General features: G+C 57.0%; 1 protein-coding gene across 1 annotated transcript in view; it reads left to right on the top strand.

Annotated features, from left to right (window-relative positions):
* Positions 1–26108, top strand: part of CTIF (cap binding complex dependent translation initiation factor) — a 278706-nt gene that overhangs the window by 185217 nt on the left and 67381 nt on the right. The window contains 2 exon segments of the mRNA XM_038543993.1: positions 5551–6037; positions 8667–8966. Coding sequence (XP_038399921.1) covers positions 5551–6037; positions 8667–8966 — 787 coding nt within the window.

The raw sequence follows: 26108 nt of genomic DNA, 5'->3' as shown, positions 1-26108 counted from the left end.
GGTAGGAGAAAGGGCAAATTATGAAAGTCATTGAAAACTAAAAGCAGGGGGAGGGTTCCGGTCTCCGTCGTGTGTGTACCCCGAGGAGCTGGAGGGCTGTGGAATTCCTCCTGGATCTCCCCATGGAGGTGGGTCTGTGCTTCGCAGGTGACTCGAGTCTCAGGCATCTGGACCTAGGTCTGGGCAGTGTGAAAGCCAGTTGGTGATCCTGGAAAGAAGCTGACCCAGTGACTCACTTGGCGGACGAGGGCCAGTGCTTCCTGGGCGCCTGTGCGCGTGATCCCTGCCCCGCACCGTGAATGCAAACTGACCATCTTCCAGAACTTACAGCCTTGGTCCCTTGATGGTCTCTGTTTTTAGGATGAATCCACTGGGCAATAAAATGGAGAGTTTTAGGCAGGCCAGCAGAGCCGAGGGGTGTTAGGTGGCAGGGCTGCCTCTTCCACGCAGGTGTCAGGGCAGCATGGCTCTTTGCACCAGCGATGCACGTCAGACCCAATGAGATGGAACCTGGACACCCAACGATGAGAACTACCACGCAGGCCTCACGAGAAGGACCCAGGGCACATCCCGGCAGCCTGGCTCAGTTCAACGCACCAGGCTTCTGCGGATGTTTCTACAATGACTCTGAAGTTGTTAAAATAAATACAGACAACTAGGAACCCTGAACATTCTATATAACAGCAAACACAAGAGGACTCCGAAAGCCGGGGAGAAGCAGGCGGGCTGGAGACCGCGGCACCCGAGGAATGACACAGTGGTAACTTGCTGCAGTTTTCTGGCCGGCTGCGCAGACCCCAGGCTTGGAGCTAAGGAAGCCAGCAATCCAGAAACGCCGCTCGGCCGAGGGAGACCAAACAGCCCCGACGAACTCGTGCCATGTAGCCAAAGGGCCGGGAAAGAAGGACCTGCTGCTTCACAAGGCAGAAAACTCTTGGATGAGGCAAAGCTCCCAGAAAAAAGATAAATAAAAAAGCAGGCTCGGGCCTGACCCACACAAGCAAAGGCCAAGGAAGGAGCCAAAAGTTCACACTCACCGGGCTGGGAGGGGGTGTCCAAGGCTCCAGCAGGGTGGTGTCAGAGAGGCTGAGTGAGGAGCGGGCACGCGCTCCTGTGGGGTCGAGCACTGCCCCCATGTCTGTGGAGGCTGCCCGGGGAGCCTAGAATCCCACTGCCACCCCCAGGGTCAAGGCTCCCTGCTCCCGGTGATGTCAGGAGGGGCCACGTGGGGAGGAGCAGTGTGTACCCTTCCGCCCCTGCCAGGGAGGCGTCAGTGTGGAGGCCCAGAATCCTCCCTGCTCACCAGCAAAGAAGAGCCGCTCGGGGTGTCAGAGAAGGCCCAGGAGGGGACCCAACCTCTACTCCGAGCCGTGGCAGCCCTCTCCGCTCCTGGGGCAAGGTCCAAGGAAGCCAGTTCAAACAGTTCCAAGGCTTTGGACTTAAGTCCACACTCACATAATATAATACCCAGAATGTCCAGGTTTCAACCAAAAATCTCTTAGTCATGTTGACACCCAGAAAGATCTTAACGGAATGAAAAAACACAATCGATCCCAATACCCAGATGACAGAAATGTTAGAATTATCAGACAAAAGACTGTAAAGCAGCCAGCATAAAAATGCCGCGCAAAGAACAATTAGGAACATGCTTGACACAAAGGAAACGTTAGGCCTTGGCAAAGAAATAGAAGCTATAACAAAATTACCAAATGGAACTTAATAGTTGCAAACTCAATGCATGGGCTCAAGGGCAGTAGGGACAGGGAAGAACCAGCACCGTGCAAGCAAGGCAAATGATCCGATCTGAGCCACACCGAGAAAATGGGCAGAAAAAGGGCAAAGTGAACAAGCTTCTGGGACCTGGGAATCCGTAATAGCCTCTCTAACATCCGTGTTCTCAGAATCCATTCAGTAGAAGGAGGGAAAGGATGGGTTTGGAGTTACCCAGAGAAATAATGACTACAAGCAGCTTGTGCATTGCTGGTGGGAATATAACCTCTCTGGAAAATAGTTCAACAGTTTGGGCTTTTTTTTTTTTTTTTTTCTCTAAATAAGCGACTACCCTGGAGCGCCTGGGTGGCTCAGTTGGTTGAACAGCAGACTCCTGGTTTCAGCTCAGGTCATAATCTCGGAGTTGGAGAGGCTCCACACTCAGCTAGGAGTCTGCTTGGATTCTCTCGCTCCCTCTACCCATCCTCCTGCACATGCTCACTCTCTCTCTCTCAAATAAAATCTTAAAAAAATATTATTATTATATTTATTTATTTATTTATGAGAGACACAAAGAGAGAGGCAGAGACACAGGCAGAGAGAGAAGCAGGCTCCCTGCAGGGAGCCCAATGTGAGACTCGATCCCAGGACCCCAGGATCACGCCCTGAGCTGCAGGCAAACACTCTACCGCTGAGCCACCCAGGTGCCCCTAAATAAAATCTTTTGTAAATTTTTCCAAAAAATAAGCAACTACCCTGTGACCCAGCAATGGCACCCCCCAGAGAAATGAAAACTTATGTGCACATGAAAACCTACACACAAATGTGCCTAGCAGCTTTGTACATGGGAGCCAATACCTGGAAACAACCCAGATGCCTTGCAGCGGGTAAACACTTAAACTCACAGATGCGTCCACAAGGGAACACAGCTCAGCCATAAAAAGGAGCAAACTATGGAACATGCAAACCACATCCTCCCCCCCAAACTGGGATGGGATGCCTCTCCAGGGAATGATGCTGAGTGAAAAAGCCAATCCCCCCAGGCTACATACTGTGTGATTCCATTTATATAACTTTCTAGAGCTGACAAATTGTAGAAATGAAGACTGGATTAGTTATGGCCTGGGGGGCTCAAGAGGAGGGGCTAGAAGGGGAATGGACACCTCTACAGGGGCAACAGAAAGGCATCCTAGGAGCCATGGGAAGGTTCTGTACCCTAGTCAATGTCAAGATCCCATTAGGATCTTGTACCTCAGTCCTGCAAGATATTACTGTGGAGGAAACCAGGTACAGGATGCAAAAGATCTGTGTTATTTCTTAACAAATGCATGTGAATCTGTAATTGTCTCATAATAAAAAGTTCAGAAAAACAAATCCCTGTCCGGGGCACCTGGATGGCTCAGTTGGTAAGCATCAGACTCTATCTCCGCTCAGGTCATGACCTCAAATCATGAGATCCAGCCCCCCGCGGGTCTCTGTGCTAGACGTGGAGACTGCGTGAAAGCTCGTGCACTCTCTCTCTCTCTGCCCCTCCACCCCTAAAAAAGAAAAAGAAGTTCACGTTCACTTAGAAAACACAAATTTAAAAAAAAGAAAAATCTTCATCCCATCCCAGAGATAACCACCATTAGTATTTTGGTGTGTCTGCTTCCATATTTTTCTATGCACATAAATATTTACCTTGAAAAATAGCACCATGCTACACATTCTACAACACATGTTTTCTTCCATCAACAGAGTGAAGTCTTTTTTTTAATATTTTATTTATTTATTTGAGACAGAGAGAGAGAGAGAGAGAGAGAGCATGAGCAGGGGGTAGTGGCAAAGGGAGAGGCCTGCTCCCTGAGGAGCAGGGAGCCCGACTTGGGGCTCCATCCCGGGACCCCAGGTTCATGACCTGAGCCAAAAGCAGACTCTTAGCCGACTGAGTCACCCAGGTGCCCCAATCAGAGTGAAGTCTCATCCTGTGTTCTTAATGTTCGAACATTCAGTTTCCCGCAGTTAAACAGTGCCGTGGTGAGCGTCCTTGTACCTACATCCCTTTTTTATTTTTTTGATTATTTCCTTTGGATAAATTGCCACAAGTGGAATTACAAGTTCCAGTGGTTTACACATTCTAAAGGCTCTTATGACAAATCGTCAAATTCCCTCCAGAAACACACTGATTTCTGCTTCTAAGATACAGTGCGTTGTTGTTACCATTTGTGTGGAAACAAAAGGCTATACTCCTGTCTCTCACTTAACAACTTTAATTACCACCTGAAAACCCTGCCAGTAGGGAAAGCTTTTCAATGGAAAAAAAAAAAAAAAAAAAGTTTTCATTCATTTTAATGGGAAAGTGGTATGTTTAACCTCAACCCCAGATGCCTCCAGATTTTCAGATACAAAATATCGGGTGATCGTCGTTCAAACAGTTTACATAATAAGTGGGCTTAAAGTAAATTAATACCTTTTTGTACAGAAAATGCGTTGCAATGAAGGTCTGTTGTGCCCATCGAAGAGATGGGTCACAGACGAGGGTCATTCTTTAGAAGGTAGTCTTCTTTCTGCAAGCTTGCTTTACTGACGATGCGACGTCAGTTGAGGGGCTCGCAGTCGTCCTGTTCTACTTTTTCACTTCCCATAAAGTCATGACATGGAAAACACTGGAAGGGTATACATGCAAGGACATCCGGAGACGGAAGCAGCCTTGGTACACAGACTGGAGGGTCCCCAGGATGCCCCCTCCCATCCCTTGCTTGCCTTCAGTGCACACATCAAAACGTTTGGGGTTCATCCCATGTGCACACCTCAGTTTTGTTCCACGTGATATTATCTACCTTAGCAAATAGTGTGTCCAGTAGATCAGCGAGTCAAGTGTCACTTTTGTATGAGTTGGCTCCGACTCCCGACTCCCGTAACAAAATAACCGATGACAGGGTTGGCTAAACAACGGAAATTTTGTTTCTGAGAATTCTAGAGCTGAAAGTCCAAAGTCAAGGTAGCTGCAGGATTAGTTTCTTCTGAGGCATCTCTCCCTTGTAGATGGCTGTCTTCTTGCCACATCCTCACATGGTCTTTCTTCTGTATGCCTGCAACCCTGGTGTCTGTGTCTACATTTCCTCTTGTTGTAAGGATGCCACCAGTCAGATTGGATTGGTGCCCACCGTCGTGGCCTAAGGGATTAATTTAATCCCCTCTTTAAAGACCCAATCTTCAAATCCAGTCACATTCTGAGGTCGTAGGGATTGGGGCTTCAACATATGAATTGAAGGGGACGGGGACGCAAAATTCAGCCCATAACAACCTCTCCTTGCGTATTTTGTCGGTGGGCTTAGGGGGTGGAAATGTCAATATACCCCCAAAAATGGTTGCTTAACAAATGATAGAACTTTACAAGAGCCATTATGGTGAAAATTCATTAATAGGATATTTGTTACCAGAAGCAGGTCTGAGTGTACATCTTTGCTGGAACATGTGCCTGGAATATGTTTGGAAGATGCCCCCACAAGGGTAACCATTGCTTCCAGAGTAGCTGCAGGGTGGCTGTGGCCCAAGTCAGAAGGATCTACTCCTCTAGGGCTCGTTTTAACTCTGCTCCCCACACATGTGCTGACGTGTGTTCCAATAAGGGAATAAAATAATACTTTAACGCAAGGACCCATTTGAAGCCCTCTGTAATCCCAGGGACCTGCTGTATCTGCAGGCCCTACAGAGCCTGGCACAGAGGAGGTGCTCAGTAAGGGAGCTGAAGGAATGAACGGATGAACGACTGACTCAGTGAACCGCTCTCCTAGCGCTTCGCCCCGGGGACCCTGAGCAGTCCTCCCAGTGACCCTGTCTCTCTCCTTTGGTTTGCAGACGGCAGCAGAGACCTCCAGGAGGGAACAAGCCCCAGCAGCACAGTGACCACCAGCCGGGCAGTGCCAAACACAACAGGGACCACCAGAAATCCTACCAGGGGGGCTCGGTGCCCCACTCCTCAGGAAGGCCCACCCATCACGGCTACAGCCAGAACCGGCGCTGGCACCATAGCAACATGAAGCACCCACCGGGCGACAAGGGGGAGGCAGGCGCCCACCGCAATGCCAAAGAGACCGTGACCATGGAGAGCCCCAAACTTGAGGACGCCCTGGGGGACACTGGGCACGGCGGCCTTGAGCCCCCCCGCAGCCCTGATGCCCCCACCCCAGGGGCTCCTGAAAGGCTGCCCCCGCAGCAGCCAGGGGGTCCGGAGGCTGAGACAAAGCGTAAAGACAGTATTATTCCCGAGCGCATCGGGGAGCGGCCCAAAATTACCCTGCTCCAGTCTTCCAAAGACAGGCTGCGGCGAAGGCTGAAAGAAAAGGTACCGGTAATTGAATTTTTGTTGTTCTCTTGCACCAGGGAGGACGGCACGAGGTAGGCACTTCGGTGGGTGGGCTCGGGTTTGAGGTGGCCTATCACTGCTGGAGGGACACTCGGCCACTCAGTGGCAGGCCCTGGCCAGCTCTGCGTGAACCCCTCGAGCACCTCCCATGGCTTTCTAGATCCCACGGGAGGCCCAGGTGGGCACCAGCCTCAGCCTGAGAGGGAAGTAGGGAGGCAGGTGCATATGCCAGAGGACGATGGGACGGGTGTGGGGAAGGCCTGGCTCTCTCTCCAGTCTTCTGTGCGGTCAGACACTCACTGCCCTGGTAGTGCAAACGGGGCATTTGGGGGAACCTCAGAATTGATACAAGGTGGACCAATGCTTCTCCCCCAGGTAAGTGCCAGCCTGCTGCGGTCCCCGCCCGGGTGGAGAGGGCAAAGGTGAGTCAGGAAGAGTGCAGCAGACCTCAGCTTTGTGTGGTTCTCCTCCTTCATCAGTCTGCAGCCAAGGAAGGGCCTAAGGGACAATACTGGAGGAAGCCTTCACCCCTGGCATCCCGCAGGTGCCGCCCTGCACTGGTGCAGCCCTGAGAGTGGGGACCTTCTTAAATGTTGCCTACCCCTGCCCCGAGCCTCTCTCTCTTCACTTTACCCCTGGCCCTGGCTCCCAGAGTTGGCCTGGCTCGCTGATTCTGGAGGATATGTCCCTTGTGCCTCTAGCCAAGGGATGGGGCTCTGTCACTGGCAGCATCAAATCCACTCTCTTACCCTGAGGAACCATTCCCGAGAAAGGCCGATTTGTCCCCAGACCTCCCCAGAGTCCTCCTTCTGGGGCTTCTGCAGAGCTCGAAGCTCTGGGCATCTCCCCAGGCCCCTCTCAACTGCCTGCCCTCCTCTACCTTTTGCCCGAGAAGCCAGGCCCAGTCCACACTCAGGCAGGACAAGGCAGGTCAGGCCTCTCCCCCAGCCAGGGCTTGAAGCAGAGATGCTGCTCCTGGCATCTTCATGGCCCTGAGCTCCCACCACACTGCTCCCTGTGGGGCAAGAAGCTGTGAGGTCCAGGAGGAGAGCTTCGCTCATTTCCTTACTTTTCAAAGGTGTAGCCATTCCCGGCTGGTGGCCAGTATGTCCTGTTCTCCTGAAGACCTTCCAAGACCTATTCCCACAGCCTGGCCAGGGAAGAGAGGTTATTAATTACATTCCCTCCGTCTCTACTACATGTAGCTGTAGAGTCATGGAGGGGAAACAGCACAGGCTTTGGAGTGCAGCAAACCAGCTGGTGCTCATTCTGCCTTTGACTGGCTAGGTGAGCTTGGGCAAGTCACCTAACCTTTCTGAGCCCCAGGTGACTCATCTGTACACACCTTACAGACAAACCATGAAGATTCAATGCCATGACATGTGGAAAGGCCTCCTGAGTAGTGGTTATTTTATAGGCAGACCGCTCTTCTGCCCTGGGGCTCAGATAGATGGAATATGTTTGGAAGATGCCCCCACAATGGTAACCCAGATAGATGGGCAAGGAGGGGATAGAACCCATACATGGGTTTCAGGGACTCTCCTTCGGGGAGCCCTCCTAGATTCCTAGGCCAGGAGGACATTGGTGTAGGTGGTGGCAGGGCTCAGGAAAAGCTGAGCCCTGCCACCAATCTCCTCATCTCACCAATCTCCTCATCTCACCAGTGAGTAAACTGAGGCCCAGAGAGTGAAACCACTGCCCACAGCCCTATGACTAGAAGCAGAAAGCAGGTTCTAGCACCCTGGTCTCTGCCTCCCAGCCTAGAGCTCTCCGTGTTGAGAACAGAGGGGCAAGCATGGGACCTCCCTTTGTATCCCTGACCGTGCCCTTCTGCCCTCATCTCATATGCCAACAGGTAGGGCCATTACATTCTTGGCCATCAATCTGTGGCATTTGAATAGATACTTTTGAGACCGTCAGATACCATTTTCTTCCTTCTCCAGCCTGGGTCTGACTCACTTGCCTTGAAACTTCTTAAAGGTGTCGAGTTTGTTGTTTGAAATTTCCTTCCTGGGAGTGGCAGTCGATTTAGTGGCACGTTGCAGAATTTCTTGGTGGATAGCATTTGTTCTAGAAGTCCAGCAGGGTCTCCATAGGGCACAAAACCAGGGCCACAATTGTCCTTGGACTGTAGGAACCAGGAGTCTGGAAGATAAGATTTAGCCTATCCATGGACGCCTTTAACCAAGGTAGTGGGCATTCTGGATACTTCCCTCCTTCCTGCCCTCATTTTCCCTTAGACTCAGTATTTCATTTGTTATCTTATTTCATCTTGTATAAACCCCATTAAATCATTTCTAGCTTGAGGCATTTTATGGGTAAGTAGACAAACACAGCCAGTATATATGAATCCTGGGTAAGTGCTAGAGCTTGCAAGAAGGATCAGCCCCAGATGCTACGGGAGCCAAGAGAAAGGTCAGCAGAGGACCCTAGGGCTCGAGGGTCCCTGGTGGAGGTCAGCATTCCCAGAGGTGCCAGACCCCAGATTCAAGAAGGTAGGATTAGATCCGTTCTGGGGGCAGCAGCCCTCCCTCCACTGGTCCCCCGTCCCCCACAGTAACCTCGGCTCCACTCAGGTGCGCCTCGGTCTGTCTCCCATGCCCCCCAGGACGAAGTGGCCGTGGAGACCACCAACCCTCAGCAGAACAAGATGGACAAGTTGATTGAGATCCTGAACAGCATGCGGAACAACAGCAGTGACGTGGACACCAAGCTCACCACCTTCATGGAGGAGGCCCAGAACTCGACCAACTCTGAGGAGATGCTGGGGGAGATCGTCCGGACCATCTACCAGAAGGCTGTGTCTGACCGCAGCTTCGCCTTCACGGCCGCCAAGCTGTGTGACAAGATGGCACTCTTCATGGTGGAGGGGACCAAGTTCCGGAGCCTGCTTCTCAACATGCTTCAGGTAGGCAGACACCACCTGCCGTGCCTCCCCTCGCCAGACCTCCCCCCGCCCCGCGCTGCGGGCTGTTACTAGAGAGAAGGCTGCGGATTCTGACCACGGGTGAACTTTCCCCAAGTTCCACCCCAGCTTGATTAATTATAGAAAATAAAGAGTCACTCGAGGGGCAAGGGGCGAGTGCCAGATAGGCGTGTGTTTGCGTTAGTGCTCCATGGTTACGACGGACCGGTTTAATTTTATAGGTGTTTCATGTTGAACCAGCCCCTCCCTCTTTCTATTTCCACGATAAGAGAGCTGACGCTTGGTCTTAACCAGTCTCTATGTTTGACCTCTCCGCGTCCCAGCAGACACGAGCGTGCTGTGGACTTCTCTGCCCCCTCTTCTTCCTGCCCTGGACCACCCCCCCCGCCCCCCAGCCCCCAGAGGTGGTGTAACTGGTGCTTAGATGGCTGTGAGCAGAAAGCGTTTGATCTGGCTGCCGATACACTAAGCTTCCCGGGACCACTTTTGAGGCAGAGGGAAAGCCTCGAGATCAGAGACTGTCTCATTCCTTGGTGCCTTCTCACTCAGAATCCCTCCAGAGAGCTCAGTCCCAATTCCCCTCCGTTTCTTCCTCCGCGGGGCTGGCGTGCAGTGCTGGTTTCATCAGCATCGGCTGATGTGTCGTAGGTTCCGGTGTGGGCACTAGGCTGAGGCTGGCAGGCAGGCCCTGGTGCATCTCATGGGCTCGGGTCCAGTACCCACTCTTCTGTCTCAGGTCCTAGCAAGTGAACTGGCTACGTCAGGGAGAGCCAGCAGGTGGCATGGCACGGCCACCACGCTGGGGGACCCTCGGCGGGGGAAAGTCGTTTCGACCCTGACTTTGTACCTGGGACTAGTTGAGATGTGAATTGGTTTCCAGGTCACGTAGGACAGGAGGCTGGGAGGTCAGACAGCAGAGTTGCAGGGCTGGAGGGGACCACCTGCAGGTCTGTCTGAACAAGCACAACAGTGTGATGGGTCACCCAAACCACAGCACTTCCGAGAGGTGCAGGGGCTGTCTCCATGATTATACCCAGACACCAGGCGCTCACCCAGGCACGCGGTCACCCTGGGCTCAACCACCTGATTCGACGTCTGCTGTCTCCTCCCCCGTCACAGGGAGGAGGGAGCCCCCTCTGTGTGCTGCCCATAGGGCTCTTCGCTGCTGTCCTCCCCTCTTGCTGGGGAGTCTGCTCATTGCAACCTGAGACCTCGCTGGCCAGCCCTGGCTATTTCTTTCCAGCTCCAGGCCCCGATCAGGTTCCCATTCCTGGATCGCCCACGCTCCCCTGGTGATGAATTCCCGCATTACCTGAGGGATTTGCACATCGGGCATGTTCCTCATGGGCCGGAATGTCCTGGGAGTGTGTGGAGGGCAGCAGCAGCAGGGAGCGGCCTGTCTGCCACGTACTGCCGGGCATGGGGAGTCAGGGAGGGATCGGCCTTCAGCTTTGGCTCTTGTTCTTTTTCAGAGAAGGGCCAGACTTGTAGACAATGGCTGCCAACCCCAAGCAATGTCACCGGAGCCAGTGGCGGAGGGACAGACAGGGTGTAGGGGCAAGTGCACCCAGCTGGGAAGGGCGCTGGCCATGGGTCCGCCCAGGTTCCTGCCCGGGTCAGGCATTTCGTCCAACGATCTATGGTCGGAGCAGCCTTGCCCACAGCGTCTGGCGGGGCGTCCGTCCTGGGACATGCTCAGCCACAGAGGGGTCCGTGGCATACCCGCCTGTCCATTGGCCGCAGGGCGGGCTGGCTGAGCACAGCAGGAAGGGAACGTGTGTGGCCCCGCTGGACTCAACGAGGCCTCTTTGTGTCCTCAGCTAATAATGTCGCATGGAAATAGCTTTGCCAAGAGACACAGTCTGGCAAACATGAGCGCGGGGCAAGAGCACTAACCTGAACGCCGGGAGATGGGGCTTCTTGACCTGGACGAGTAGTTGTCCGCTGGAGCTGGGCCTCGGGAGGAGCTGGGCCTCGGGAGGGGCTGGGCTGGGCTGCAGGGCTCTCATTAGTGTCCCTCATGGGTTCCCGCTGCCAGAGATGAGTCAGGGGCCTGGAGGTCGGGCACGAGGGGCCCCATGGGAGCCCCTCCTCCCTCACTTTCTCTGAGTGCCGCTGCTGCAGAAGATGGTCCTGGATGCCCCTTGTCCTCAGAAACCCACCCCCCAACAGCCTGGCTCAGTGATACCTACGGCTTGTGCTTTGGGAGCTAGCCCAAAAGACCCGGCCCTCTGATGCCACCTTGTCTCTGGGGCAGAGGACAGCTGTTGGTCCCACATCTGCCATTTGCCTGGGTGGAAGATTAGTGGGTCAGATATTTAGAAATCTAGAACTCCCCAGTGAGCCCCACGCACCCCCTCTCCACCACCTGCAGCCCCAGGCTTTCATATAGGCTGAGGAGAGAGCCCCTTGAAGGCCCCGTGGGAGGCTGGATGTGCTCCTGATGGGGAGGGAGTCAATTCTCTGGACACAAGGTCCAGAGGAAGCCAGCCCCGTGGGTCTGATTGGGCGTCCTCGGGACCTGCTGCTTCCCTCTGGCCCCGAGGAGGCGGCAGATGGAAGTCAGCTTCCCAGGCAGTATGATTCACGGCCATCCACCACCCCAGGCTCACAAGGTACAAGAAAAGAGGGAAGCGGATGTGGCTCATCAAACCCCACTTGCCTTCTCAATGCCCACGGGGGTGGCTTTTTTTCTTACTTGCCTTCATATTCTAGCAGACCTGGTTTGTATCCCTCTCCTGGCCCGGGCCGCGCCCACCCCAGGGCTCTTCCCTCCCTTTTCTCCCTCTGCAGTTCATACTTAGCTCCATCCTCCCCAGGCCCACTGCCATTCAGTGGCCTCAGAGATGCCCCTCGTGTGGCCAGACAGGCTGCTGCCTTGATGTCAGAGCCCCAGCCTGGGATGCTGGCTGCAGTGGGGCAAGGGTGTGACATGCCCTGTAAACACAGCTTTCAGCACGGGCTTTGGACCGTGCCCTCCTGGGCGGACTGCTTTCGCTGCCCAGGTTTCGGCTGTGGGGGCCAGCAGCATAGCAGGAGAGGGGCAGGCTCTGCTGTAGTGGACCCTTTGGCAGAGGCGTGAGAGCTGCCTCCAGGAGGACTGGGGTAGAGACCCTACAGGGTGACAAGTGGGGCCAAAGGGAGGTCAATGGACCTTCCACCTTTCCCAGCCAGACTCAGCATCATCATCTCAAGGAGCCCCGGAACACCGCCCCCATAGGCCGTGACAGTGCCAGAGACCCCTAGGCTCTCAGTGGACCCATCACCCACCCCAGACCTCAAAAGTGGTCTTTCGGTTTTGATGTTTCTTGTAAACATAAAATTTCTACTTAGTAAACAGACATTTCTCCAACGTCTGTTATGCGATAGGTCAGTGCTTCTCAGACTTGATTGTGCTTTCGAATCACAATTGTGGTATTTCACTTAAATGCAGGTCCTGGTTTGGTAGCTGCGAGCACACCCTGAGCTCTTCAGGTCTACCTAGGTCGAAGGTGATGCTGGTCCTATTGGCCCGGGGACCTTACACTTTGCAGTCACGAGGCGTTGTATTGGGTGGCTGATGGTCCGTGGGTGACGGGTCAGCTTCACAGTTGGGCCAACTGAGGCACTGTCTTCTATTGGTGTGATTGTCGGGTGTGGAGAATCCGGCCTGGGAACTCTGAGTTTCAGCCACCAGGTTTTCTGTAGGCCAGTGGTTCTCAGCCCAGGCGTCCATTAGAATCCCGTAGAGAGGAGCTTTTAAAACAACCGGTGCCGGGGTCCTGCCCCAGACCAGTCGCATTTGGTTCTCCGGGGACAGAATGGCCATCTTTCCGAAAGAACTCTGTGCCACCCCCTTCCCCCTGCCCAGGGATTCTGCTGTGTAGCTGGGTAAGCACCACTTGTTAGGAAGATACTCCAGAGATGCCCTGATTGGGCCACCATGGTCACTTAGGAAACAGCTGGTCCTGCCTGTCATCTGTGAGCCACTCAAAAAATCTGCACCAGGTACTGGACTCTTTGCTGAGTAATGTGGGGGACACAGAGCCTGAACTAGTGAGTGGACACCAGAAAGCAGGAGACATGGCAGCTGGGACGGTGCCTTCACCGCACCGGGCCTCGGGTTCCCGTCTGGACAGCGAGGAAGCTGTTCCGGGCTGTCCCAGGGGGCCCTTTCTCACACCCCTCGCCACCGCTCCAGGGGATTCCTCCTGGAGCCACGCCGCACTTCCCAGGCCGGAGCCCAGGGCTACCTCTCCTCACCAACGGCCCTGTTCCCCTCTGTCCTCGGCTTGTCTCCCCATGTCCTTTCCCTTGTTCTTGGCCTCGGACGTTTGTCGGAGCAGCTATCACATGTTTTAGGAAAAGGACCTCACTCTGAACCTACGTGGCTGGGGTATGCCAGAGGCCAGGCCGCCCAGTGGGGCCGAGGACGTGATCCGCTTCACTGCCTCGCATGTACCACTCTGCCCCCTCCCACCCAGCTCCCGGCCTTGCGTTTGCAGGGTCCCTCACCCACTGGAGTGTGCACACTGATATCCTCTGACCTCCAGGAGAATGTGGGTTGCCTGGGACCCCCGGGTTACAGAGGCCACCAAAACTCGGCCTCCATCCTCACAGGGAATTGCAATATGATGATGGGGTTGGGGTGGGAGGGGGAGGCTCCAGCTTCACGAGGCGGGGGAGAATGACTGTGCCTCTTTTTATGGGACCTTTGGAATGAGAGGAATTGGAGGCCTGAGCTCCCTCCGCCCCCCGCTGCTCTGTCACCACCCCAGGCCTCCCACTTGGGCTCCAGGAGGGCTCCTCTGCCAAGATATGGCTGGGTAGTACGAGTTCAAGCCCTCCTCTGTTGAAATGTGCATGCCCTGTTTAGCCAAGAGGTGTCTGCATCTGAGCTATGCAGAGCAAAGTATTATTAGAGCAAGCATCAGTATGTCTGGAACCGACCCCAGCTCTCCCTAGCAACCGTTGCCAACAACACATCCAACAGAAGGATGCGATACCTTTTTTGAAAAAAACAAAAAAGCAGAAAAACAAAAAAAAAATACTCCTCTCAACTCAAGTCGTAAACACAGCAGGGCTGTTGGGAAAAGAAACGCCGAGTCAGAATCTGGCGTGGGACCAGATTTCAAAATAAATTGCTCTCCACCAGCACCTTCTATAAGATGGTCTCTTAAAAACAAACAAAACAAAACAAAAAACTGGCCTCAAGCTAGAGGACAGATAAACTCTTGCCTTTCTGGCTGGGGTCACCAGGAAGCTCTGTGTTTGGGGCTTTGGATCCTCGGAAACTCCACTGGGTGGTGCCAGGGGCTGCATGGGGCTTCCGTGGGGTCTCTGGGAGTGATCTGAACTATGGGTTTTAGGCCCAGAAAGCACACTCAAGATTTCCTGGTCTGGCTGCCCCATCAGCAAATCAGAACCCTAAGACACATCTTCAGGGCTGTGTGACACATACACCTTCCTCCTGCCCCATTTCTCCCATCCTCTGTGCCCTGTCCTGGTCTCACATTTGCTGCCTTGGGCACAGGCACTGGGCCATCCTTCTAATTGCTCTCATCAGTGAGAATGTCCTTCTCTCCTAGTTATCCCACAGGAAAATTAAGCTTGTTCCCCTTCACCTACATTCTGGAGTTCCTAATGCCCATCTTTTACAGGGAGAGGGGGGAAGAGGAGTGAACCCTTGGGGTCATCAGCAGCTCCAAATGTGAAGTCCCCGAGAGCAGGAGTTCTGGCTGCATTGGCCTCGGGACTTGGACGTCGTAGGTTCTCAGGAAATGCTTGTCAGGGAGGGACGGAGACCTCAGCCCTGGGGCCAAGCGCTCCCCCGTGTGTGTTGGGCTCCCCCCTTCCTGAGCCCTTCATGTGTGAATGTCAGGACTCTCTCTGACCCGGGTCCCAGGACAAGAATCCTTCCCCATGTTTACAGATGAGAAAAGTGGCTCAAGAAAGCTGCAAGCCTTGCCCAAAGCCATGGGGTTGCACCCCACGCCCCAATGCCACCCCGCAGACATAGGGATAAGGGTCAGAAAGTTAGAAAGATCAGGAGTCTGTCTCATGAGGCTGTCCATGGAGATTCCAAAACCCACCCTTCTAGAATAATTCCACTGCACTTGCAGCAGCCTCTGAATCTGAGCTTTCTGGGCCAACGGGGGCTGAGGGTGTGTGAGGAAACCCCTTCCCATCTCTGCTGGCTCTATCCAGATGAACCCCAGAGCTGCAGTGCCCAGGGTTGGGTCCGGTTCTCGCCCTCGCACCCTCTCTGCTCAGCCCTCCCTCGCTTCTGCACGCCCACTGGCTGAGCCGATGTGCACTCCAGGCATGTCAACTAATTTCGCTGTTGGCCCGAGCTGGGCATACCCAGAGATAGAAGCACATTGTTCTGTGCATTCCAGAGCCGAGTGAAGCCCTGGGCCGTACCCACCCCGAGTTCCCCTCCACTGGCTGCTAGAAATCACGAGGGGATAAAATGGAGAGCTCAGGGCAGTGCAGACCGCTCCCCATGGGCAGGCAGTGCATGGCCGTCGCAAAGACCCACACAAGGCCTTTCTTTCTTTAAAAAAAAAAATTAAAACAAGTTGCCCCACCCGCTGGCTGGGGTGTGAGCGCCCCTCGAGTGGCCCACACTGAAGCCCTCGCCCTGAGGCCGTGGGCCGGCACACACACACGTGCCCCCAACGGGGGGTGGGGAGCACCAGCCAGTCTGCCTCACTGCCGTGGGAGACCGACTGTCACAGCCGCGTGGTGCCCCGGTCTGAGTCGCGCAGGTACTGCCACTGTACCGGGGTCGGGAGGGGAGCCGGCGCTTGGCCAGTACCAATAGTCCGCCCGACCCGACCCAGCAGGGACACGCTTACTGCCCACCCTGGCCTTGGAATGAGGGCCTCATGCCTCCTCTCCAATCCTCTCCCTCCCAACAGACCCGGGGCGCTGAGCCTCCGCTGCACACCTTGCACCATGGTGGAGCCTGCCTGTGGGTCATCGTGGTGCACCTGCCCCCCCACGGCCTTCTCCCCATGTGTGCGGGTGGGGAGCATGACTCAGAGGCCCCAGGTTCCTCAAGTTGTTCGACACGGGGTAGGGTGCTGAGGGCGGCGGCGTTGGCAGGTGGGGACACGGTGGCTTTCAAAAGCGCTATATGGCACTTTGGAAGGCTGGGTGGGACAGAAGCGGCCCGTGACTTGAACGGGAAAAAGGCATTTTGAATTTTTCATCGGAAGATCAGAGGAAAGAAATGATGATAGACTCAGTAAGTCACAGAAGGAGCCCAGGGCAGCAGCTTGCCCGCTAGGATTTTCCCGTCGGAGGCTGCATCCCCTGGAGATTTGGGAGCAAAGACTGTGTTCCTGTCCTCCCTGTGTCCCCCCACCCTGCCAACATGCAGCAGGTCCTGGGCAAGCATCAGGTGGTTGATTCCGGGAGCCTCCGTCCAGTGGGGACAAAGGAGTGTGGGTGTCTGCGGAAGGAATGGTTCAGTGTCCTGCTCCTGCCCATCTCTGGGCCTGCAGAGCTTTACCTGAGTCAGAAGTAGTTTCGCCGTCACCCGTGTCCCTTGCCAGGCCGTGTCCCCCTCCCTGCATGCCCTCACCCCCCGTCCTGGCTTCAGTTCCCTGCTCAGTCCCCTGATAGAACCGAGCTGGGCGCTTCCCTGTCTGAGGCTGCCGTGCCCAGGCAGGCCCTGTAGATAAGTGGGTTATAGGAGAAGGCCAGCTCGTGTGTCCGGGGCCCCAGAGGGTCACCCCTGGCTGGCGAGCAGCTCCCCCCCAGCACCTCCTCCTCCCCCCTTCCCGGAGCCAGGCCAGCCAGAGCCGGATCCTCCCTGCGGTGCAGCGCAGCGAGTGGCCAGCCCCCAGCCGCCACGGGAATCCGAGCTATGCTAAGCCACTCGGGATCGCAGCGTCGCTGCCCTGCCCAGGCACGGCCAGCCCGGACGGGGCGCCTCTACCTGCCATGGCCGCCTCTGAAAAGCTGGCACTGCCCGGGCTGATGGAAAAAATCTCCCCACAGGTTATATAACCACTTGCCACCCTGTCCCTGGCTCCCCAGGGAGGCTCCTGGCCACCACCAAGGAAGAACAGCCGTCCTCTGGTGGGGAGGGGGTGGCAAGAGCTCCCTCCTTCAAAGAGAAGCAAATAGCTTTGAATGACTGACCGAGCCCCTCCTCTGAACCCAGGTCCGCAGAGCCCCCAGGACACTGCGTTCGTCTCCACAGGGCTCTGACACCTGCCCCCGCCCGCAGAGTGACAGAGGCTGGTCCGGGGACCTGGACCCGGGAGGAGGGTCTGAGAGGGAGAGCAGCAAGGATGGTGTCGCTGCGCTGGTGTGGTCAGGTTCACTTTCTTTAACTGGCTTTTTTTTTTTTAATCGTGATAAAATATATGTGATGTAAAACATTTTAGCCACGTTTGAGCACATCACCAAGTGGCATCAGGTACAACCGCAAGGTTTCAGGGTCTCCACCACCCTCCACCCCCAGAACCTCTCCTCATACGCCGAACAAAAGCCCCGTAGCCTCCGAACCCTAACCCTGCAGCCCCTCACCTTCTGTCTCCGTGACTCTCGAGCTCTACACACACGGCGCGTAAGTGTGATTCGTAAAATAGTTGTCCTTCCGTGTCTGGCTTATGTCACTTAGCAAAGTGGTTCTGAGGCCCACTTGTGGGGTAGTACACGTCACAATGTCCTTCCTTGTCACGGCCAGATGATATTCCGTTGTGTGGACCTGCCGCAGTTTGTCTCTCCACTCGGACGCGTGGGCTGTGTCCTCTCCTGGCTGTCGTGAGAACCGCTGCCAATGGGCACATGCAGGCATCTGCTTGGCCCCCTCTTTCCGTGCTTTTGGGCATACGCTCTCGATGTGGAATTGCTGAATCACATGGAAATGCTGCTTTTAACTTTTTAGGAGCTGCCACACTGTCTTCTAGGAGGTCATTTTTGATGGGGGTGAGGTCCTGAGCCAGGACACAAGGAAACAAAATGCCAAGGAGAGACAGTGGGGACACTGCCCGGCCATGGAATCCAGGGTGTAAGTGGAGAGTCGGGGGAAGTCCAGACAATGGAACAAAAGGGTTTGGACTTTATGAAATAGGACCAGGGAGTCCTGGTTGGTTCTTGAGCTATCACATCCCCAGGTTAACTAAAAATCAGAGAACGGTGTGGACCCGTTCTGTAGATCACCCATCTAGCCGTTCCTTACTGTAGACAAGAGCCCAGAGGGCCAGGGAGGTTAACAGAAGCCATGTGTGATGGATTATAGGATGTTGTGCTTGGAAGCCCCTTACATTAGACAACCCGGAGTTTCAGGTGACCGGGGGGGTCTCTTTGCAGAGGGGGGCTGCCCCTCGGAGGGCTGAGCTGTGGTGGTGGGCCTTGTTCCCCATCCCTCTTCTCCGGAGCCTGCTCCCCAGTCATCGGTGTATGAAACGGTGGCATTCCAGCCACCACCCCCACAATCTGGAGGCAGGACACCGAGTTTGCCCGCTGCAGGGCCTGCGGGCCAGTGTGGAAGAGGTGCCACTCTACTTCCTTCTGCGAGCGCCAGGTGCTTCGGGCTCTTTAACCTGAAGCCCCCGTATGAACAGGCTTCCCAGCCAAGGGCAGTCAGCCATGTTCCAGAGGGGGCACCGGGCAGGCCTCCCATGGGGAGCATGAACAGGACTCTGTCCAGCATGGCCCCACTCTGGCACCGGCACCCCCCCCCCGTGCTGCTGCAGGCACATCCTCCCCCTCGCCCTTCCTTCCCCTGTACCTGCGTGCACTGGCCGTGTCCTGGGGGCCTGGCGAGGATGGGGTGACCTATCAGAAGTCAGGAAGTGTTGGGGGGATGGAAAGAGGAGGACCGGGCAACAGTGTGAACAGCCAGCAAGAGTGTCACACTTGTGCTGAACTTGCTGCTTTCAAGGCAGCTGGTTTCCATCGCCCTAGACAAATAAGCGGTCAGAAGTCCTCCCAGCTGCCCTCCAGGCGGCCCCTGAGCCCTCACCAGGCGTCCTAGGTTACAGAGTGCAATGCACGGGGCCCTGGGGAAGCCCCTGGCCTCGAAGATTATCCTGTCCTTGACTGTCCCTGCCAGAACCAAGCACATCCCAGAGGGCTCGTGCCACGATGCGTGTGCAGGCCTGGGTCATTTGCAGCCAGTCCTGTGAGGCAGAGAGGACACAAGAGCCATGCACACAGAATGCATGTCAGCTGCCCACTACTCGCTGCATGGTGCCCAGCTCGGCCCAGGGGCAGGGGTGATACGGAGGGGAGAGGATGGCATAGGTAGTCCTCGAGGCGGCCAGGCTCCACAGAAGCTGCTGTGTCTGTGCTTGGAACAAGTGCATTCTTGCACAGCTGCTTGTAAGTCAGAGCCCCACGTGGTGGACTGACCCCATCAGACAACGGTCATTGCATTACTCTGGGTGCTGACAACACCCTGATTACCAGGAGCGCATCTCCAACTCAGTGGAGACGCAGAGTCACTTGGAGCCCAGCATGTAGGCCGCAGACCTGCGGACGACCTCCTGCGCGCAGTGTAAGGACTCGCTGATGCACTCCGGGGTCCAGCAACCCCCGGCCCAGCGTCTCACCCTGGTTCTGGCTCCCGTCCCCCGGCGGTCTCACACGCCAGCTGCCCTCCGCTTGCTCTCCTGTAAACTGGGATGATACTAATACCTGCCTCCTACCCCCGCTCACCCCATGGACATAATCATCATTAACATCTATCAGAATGCGTAACATTTTGCTGGCATCCTCTCGAGGCTCCTCCTCCAAGAGGATCTTCTGAATTTCACAACATCCCATTTTTTCCTTTGGAATGAAATCCCATTTGTCAGAGTGCCTAGGAGGGCTCCCCCGCCCCCCAGACCTCCTCCAAGCCAGGGGACCACCAACTCCCGCTAGAACTTGGGATTCAGCTGTGGCCTTGTGGTTAGCCCTGGGGTCCGGCTGCAAGGAAAGCCCTCCCAGGAGCCGCGGGGCTGACACTGGGTGCCCTGTGCTCCGCACCGTGAAACCCCAGCTAAGCAGGGGCACCTGCCTCTAGCAGATCATTAGAAGACTGCTGGAGGGCAGAGAGAGCAGTTTTGGAAAGTCAGAGAAGGCCGCAAGCCTTTAAATGCTAACGGCTCAGGAGGTGGCCTGAGAGAAGAGACAAGATTTGGGGAGCAAGAGGAACACAGGAGGGAGGAGCCAAAGCAAAAGCTTGGAGCTGAGAGGAGCCTGGGGGGCATAGTTGGGGGGGTTGGGTCCCCGGGGAGGGGGCGGGGATGAGGCTGATGGTGCCCTGCCAGCCTGGTGTCCGGAAGGGTGTCCAGGGAGCACCAAGGGCTCCGCCAGTGTAGACAACAGCCGGTGTGAGGCTGCCCAGCCCGGTGGCCACCCCAGGCCACAGTCGCCACACTGGCCCGTTCACTACAAGCCAAGATGGTTCTTCTAACCCAGACCTAAAGAGTTGCATGCTCCCTGCCCACCTGGGGCCTAGTGGGTCTGGGGCTCTGGCCAGCCTGCCGGGGGAGGGGTGGGGCAGACACCAGGTTCACTGGGCCACGGTAGGTGGCCTGGCAGTGGAGGGCAGGGGCCCAGGCAGCCTCCCGTGACTCTCTCAGCCCCTCCCTGCAGACCAGCTGCCCCAGGGAGCATGTGGCTGGGGGTCTCTGTGCAGACCCTGGTGCCGGGCCACCTCCTCGCCCTCTGCCCTGCACAGCCAATGACGGCAGAGAGCCAGGGTCGGGGCGGTGTGCAGGGCCGGGGGTGCGGGGCAGTGTCACCAGGCCTCACCCCTGGCTGCCCCCTCCTCTGCGAAGCCACCTTGGCCTCCTCCCCTACGATGCACTTTCCGGCCTGCCCCAGGGGACAAAGGCACCTGGGCCCTTGGTGCTGGGCCTCCGTATCCTTGCGCCCTCTGGGGGTCCACCTCCCCCTGGGCAGCGGGGCTCCGGGTGTCTGGCTCCCTCCGCCCCTCTGGCTCCTTGGGCAGACATGCTAGGCACACAGAATGCATGTCAGCTGCCCACTGCTGACTGCTGGCCACTGGGTTGACCAGTGAAAAGCATCCCCCCCAGCAGATCCCGGCAGACACCTCGGGGTGAGGGTGCAGGTGGGGGGAGGTCTACGGTGCAGTTGGCCCCTCCTGCCCCTGCTTGCCCTTGCCTTCCTGCCCTCCTGCCCCTCCTGCCCCTCCCCTGCCCCTCCTGCCCTCCTGAACCTCCTGCCCCCTCCCCTGCCCCGCCCTGCCCCTCCCCGCCCCTCCTACCCTCCTGCCCAGCCTGTGCGGTCTGTGCCCGCCTGTGGGCAGAGAGGCCTGCAGGGGGCGCCAGCACACAAGGCTGGACTCACCTGCCACGGCCCCTCCAGGGCCAACCCAGCATCTTGGCCTCCTGGGGGGTTCCTACCAGGGAGACTGAAGCCAGGTGACAGCCAGGTGACACCCCTCCCAGCCCCTGCCACCAAGCCACCTTCCCGTGAGCAGGTCTCCCCCCTCCAGCAACCTCTCAGCCCGAGGGTCCTTCCAGCCACACGCCAGCATGATGCTTATTGTGCCAAGTGTCCAGCTGAGGTCCCTTTGGGTCAGGCAGTCACTCTGCAGGGGCTCAGGGTGCGCTGGCTGGGAGCAGACACTGCACCCAGCATCCCCTTTAGAGAGTTTTGTCCGCTGGATGTTAATAGTCGCAGTCTACGCAGTGGGTCAAGAACGTTCCAGAAAGCCTAGGAAGCATACCTGAAGTCGCACAGCCAGTCAGTGGCAGAAACAGAACAGGACCCTAGTCCCCAAGGGCCATGGCCCCCTGCCTCCCTAGAATGTGCGCCACCTGAGGGCTTCAGGTTGACTGGCGTGTATGGGGAGAGGGGCAGATACAAGGTGACAGGTGACAGGGGATGAGCTAAGAAGGCGCCCTTGAGATGACAGCGTGACCAGAGCCTTCTCCCTGCAGACTAAACAAGTGATCTCCCCGCCGTCACCTTATGACCGAAAGCGTCGAGACAGTTTCCAGACCAGAGCTCGGGGGTTCCCTGGCCGCTGCCTGTGTCCACGGGGGCGGAGGTCCCCTGTCCACCGAGCTGCAGGCGAGCAGCAAGTGGCTCCTGGTTCTCCCAGCCAGCCTCAGCTTCTCCTCCGCGGCCGTCCCCCCGATTGGTTTCCAGCCCGTCACCCTGGTGATTCATGAAGAACGGCAAAGAGAAGAAAACTGAGTTCCCTTTGATTTGTTCCTGTTTGGTGACCCCAGGGCCCAGAGCTGCAGCTCTGCGTACAAGCGGGTCCTAGGGAGCGGGCGCCAGCGGTGCCCTGGGCGTCTGGGCCCCTGCGCGTGCCCCTCCGCTTGCAGCCCCCACGGTGGGTGGTGGGGCTGAGGCTCTGCGTCAGGCCCCAGCAACGGAAGCCTGGAGGAAGTAGGTCACGCCTCTGATGGGGCCTTGCGCCTCTGTCGCCTGTCTGGGCTGGAGGAAGGGGTGGCGGGACCTCTAACGGGTCCCTTCCTCACTGGCCATGGAGCCCACGAGGACAGGACAGAAGGCCTGCAAAGGGAGAGGAAGGAGACAGGGAGAGAGCGAGCCTGCATGCTCTCGGTTCTAATGCTCTAAATTATGGAAGAAGTGAGGGCCCAGGGGTGTGAGTCGTGGCAGTCTGGGTTGCTCAATCCCAGAGGAGCCCTTCTAAGGTTTCCCCGGCACACAGCCCAGAGTGTCACCCCGGAGAAAGAGCCACACTGTGAAAAGCTGTCTTTGCTGCCCCGCCATGCCTTGCCTTTTTTTTTTTAACTCCCCCCATACAACTTGATTTATGATGACCCTTATGCATTTCGGCAGCTGCGGCTCCATTTCAGAATCAGGTTAAGTAGCTGAGAGTTCAAAACAGAAAAGGTCGGGGGGAGGGGGGGGTGCGCTGCGGGAAGGCCAGGGACACTCAGTACGGCGCCTTCCCACGCGCCCCCACTGCTGCCTTCGGGGTCACACGCATCCTCTCCCTGCAGATGTGCCTCGGCCACAGACACCTTGGCTCCTCTGCCCTATAAAAGGGAAGCTCGAAAATATGGTGCGTTGGCACATTGCAGCTGGCCCCCCCGCACCCCCTTCCTCTCCCTCTGGCCCGGACAGAAGAGGCAGCGTTCTTGAGAGCGGCTTGGAATTAGAGCCCCGCAGGGGCAAGATGGCCTGAGGCCAGTTCAGCTTAACAAGCACCTATTGAGCACCCTCTGTGTACCTAGGGGGCAGGGTGGCAGGGTGGGGCTCGAGGGCAGGGAGGCAGATAGGCTCTGAAGCCCCGGGTGTCCCCTCCCCAGGTGCCTGGGCTGCCTTCCCTGGGCCCACCCCTTCCTGGCTGGCATAGCCCTCGCACACACAGACCAGACCCTGTGCGTGCGTGTGTGTGTGTGTGTGTGTGTGTGTGTGCGTGTGTGTGTGTGTGTGTGTGTGTGTGAAGCGTCCTCCTCCCTGCCTTGATGGAGCTTCTGGCCTTTCGAGTCCTCTCCTTATTGTCAGGCTCCCACATGACCCTGAAGGGCTTGCTTGCAAAAGTTTGTTCTCTGGACTTTGTGCTCTCTCCCGTCTGCTCTGCCCTCCGGGTGCCTCCTGGCTCCGGCCCCAGCGCCAGCCCCGGTCTGTCCCTGCAAACACAAGTCAGCTGTGTGTGCAGACAAAGCCGTGCGTCGCAGTGGGGGCCGGGCCCGCAGAAGGGACATTTCCAGGGAACTCTGGGGGCGGCGGCCGGGAGGGCAGAGGCGACTGTCTGATAGCAGGGACTCGGCGTCACCGTCTAGGGGACTTGGCTGGGTCCCAGGGGCCAGTGGCTGTGGGTGGTGACTGGGAGAGGCAGCCAGGCTGGAAGAAATCTGCTGGTCGAGTAGTGTAGGAAACGGCCTGCGGAGGGAGATAACACGGCCTGTTCCCTGTGTGTCTGCGCGCCCGCGTCTGCCGGCCAGCGAGGCTGGAGCCGGCCCGTCTGAGGCCCTATCTACTGAGATTTTTGTTCTGGGTTGTGAAAGTGACCCGTGGAGCCAGCAGCAGGGTTCAGGGCCTGGGAGAGGAGACACTGGCCCTCCCTCCCTGTCGGCTTGTGTTCCTCCTGGGGCTGTTCCTCCCCCACCCCCAGCCCCAGCCGGAGGCACATGCTTCTCAAGGTGGAAATAGTTAAAAGGCCTCCCGTCTGTCCGACTGACTGTATCACTGACTTCACATATACACTTGGATCCATCCCCCACTGTTCCTGGCTCTCGGTCCCGTTGGCTATAAATGGGAATTATTTATATCTGCCCCGCATAGCGTGCAGGGGGGTTGGAAAGATCTTAGGAAATTAGGATGTGAAGAGTTTGTAAACCGCGAAGTGCCGCGCAAATGATTGTAACGATTAAAGTTGCTTGGGGTCCGCTAGGACCGCTGAATAAAGACCTGGGTCGCAAGAACGTGGCAGTGAGCCGTGGGGAGGAGGCAGGCTGTGGAAGGTTCCATGGTGGCAGGGGCAGGTTGTGGGGTCCACGCGGGAGGCAGGGCGCAGCCCATCAGGGGCTCTCTGCGGGTGGGGGTCTGTGGCTCAGGTTTGCTGACTTGAGAGGTGGCCTGGGTCCCATGCACGTCTCCAGGGAGACGGGGAGAGCTGTGTGAAGGCCCCCGGCCACGGGGGCTCAGGGCCCTTGGCTGGCTGTTCCAGAGGGATCAGAGTCCAAGCTGTTGCAGAGGGATGAAGGGTAACTCTGCCTTCCTTTCTCAGCCTCCGCCGCCCAAGGAGCCAGGTCACCCCATCCCGCCAGCCCCTCCCCATCCCGACCTGGACACCAGCCACGCCTGGTGCAGACAGGGCAGGAAGGAGCCACGGAGGTGGCGGGGCTCTTGGGCTGAGAAAAGTTCACAGTGCCCTGGGGGCACGGATGCCACCCACCCCTGCGCCTTAGCCTCCAGCTTTCCCTTCCTTGGCCCAGATCCCAGGGCTTCTGGGCACCCAGAGGGTCACAGGTCAGGTGCCAGGGCCTCTGGGAACTGCAGGCCTACAGCTCCTGGAGCTGGCAGGGAGTGGCTCAGCCTCACCTCCAGCTTGGGTTCCCTCCTTTGAGCCTCTGGGCTGACTTGGCGGGGCCACACAGACTCCTTGGCTCCCTGTGCCTTATAAACGGGGCCGGGGCCGTGTGTGGAGCTTACGGGAGGAATGCCTGGTGCTTGTGGCCCAGGACAACTGCTGCCCCCCCTCCCTCCACTGGCCACTGCACCACCAGCCTCGGGGAACCAGAGCCAGCCCAGGGCAGGACTGGGAAGTGGGGAGCTTCGCCCGGCCGGCCCTTTCCCCCCCAACCCTGGCCTGCCTTCCCAGAACGCCCCAGATGACAAAAGGCTTTTCTCCTTTCCTTCTGCTCCCCCCCCTCCCCTCGTAACCTATACCCACCCTGTGTTCTAACCTGTTAGCGAGTCATGCAGTGTCTCCTGTCTTTGGAATGAGGAAGGACTGGAGACAGGCCCTCATACATGGGGACAGGCTGGGGGGTCCCTAGCTCAGTGGTTCCCCAGTGCCCGTCCTGGAAGGAAGCTCGTCCACACAGGGCGCTGCACCACAACAGTTTGCATACGCCGTGGTTCTGCCAACTGCCCTGCCTGGGAAGGACTGGCCATTATTCTGAGACTGCATCCTTCCTACTCTCTTGGCATTATGTTGTCTTTTCTTTTATGAAATGATGGATGAAACCTTTTTAAAAAAACATTCCTAGCAAAATAAAACATTGGCAACCCTCAAATCTTTCTGATCCAAGAAGTCCTGGAGCCCACGCCCAGCCCCCTAGTTGATGTCCAGAGCAGCACCCTTCTGCTGGGCATCCAACTGTCCAGGCACAGGGACAGGGTGGCGGGGGAGGAGTTGGTAAGTGAGTGGGGCACCGCTCGGGGAGGTGGGACCAGGCACTCCTGAACTTGGGGCTGCATGTCTCCGCCTGATACTCCTTTTCAGCTTTACAGCTTTGGGTTTGCAGCCCAGCCCACCTGCTCTGTTCTCTCTCAGCTGGAGATGCTTCCTCCCACACGACTGGGAATGCAGTGTCCCAGCTGCCCACCACTCGCTGCTGCTGTTGGCTGCCACTGGGAAAACCCAGGGACACTGGCCTGGGGAAACCCCGGGGGGTGGCTGTGTAGGCCGCCTCAGATCAAACACAGCACATTGACTCCCCACCCTCGGGAATACTGACA

This window comes from Canis lupus, chromosome 7 (assembly GCF_011100685.1).
Source record: "Canis lupus familiaris isolate Mischka breed German Shepherd chromosome 7, alternate assembly UU_Cfam_GSD_1.0, whole genome shotgun sequence".
NCBI classification, from domain to species: Eukaryota; Metazoa; Chordata; class Mammalia; order Carnivora; family Canidae; genus Canis; species Canis lupus.
The sequence above is the reverse complement of the archived record's forward strand: the minus strand, read 5'-3'. Positions and strand labels throughout refer to the sequence as shown.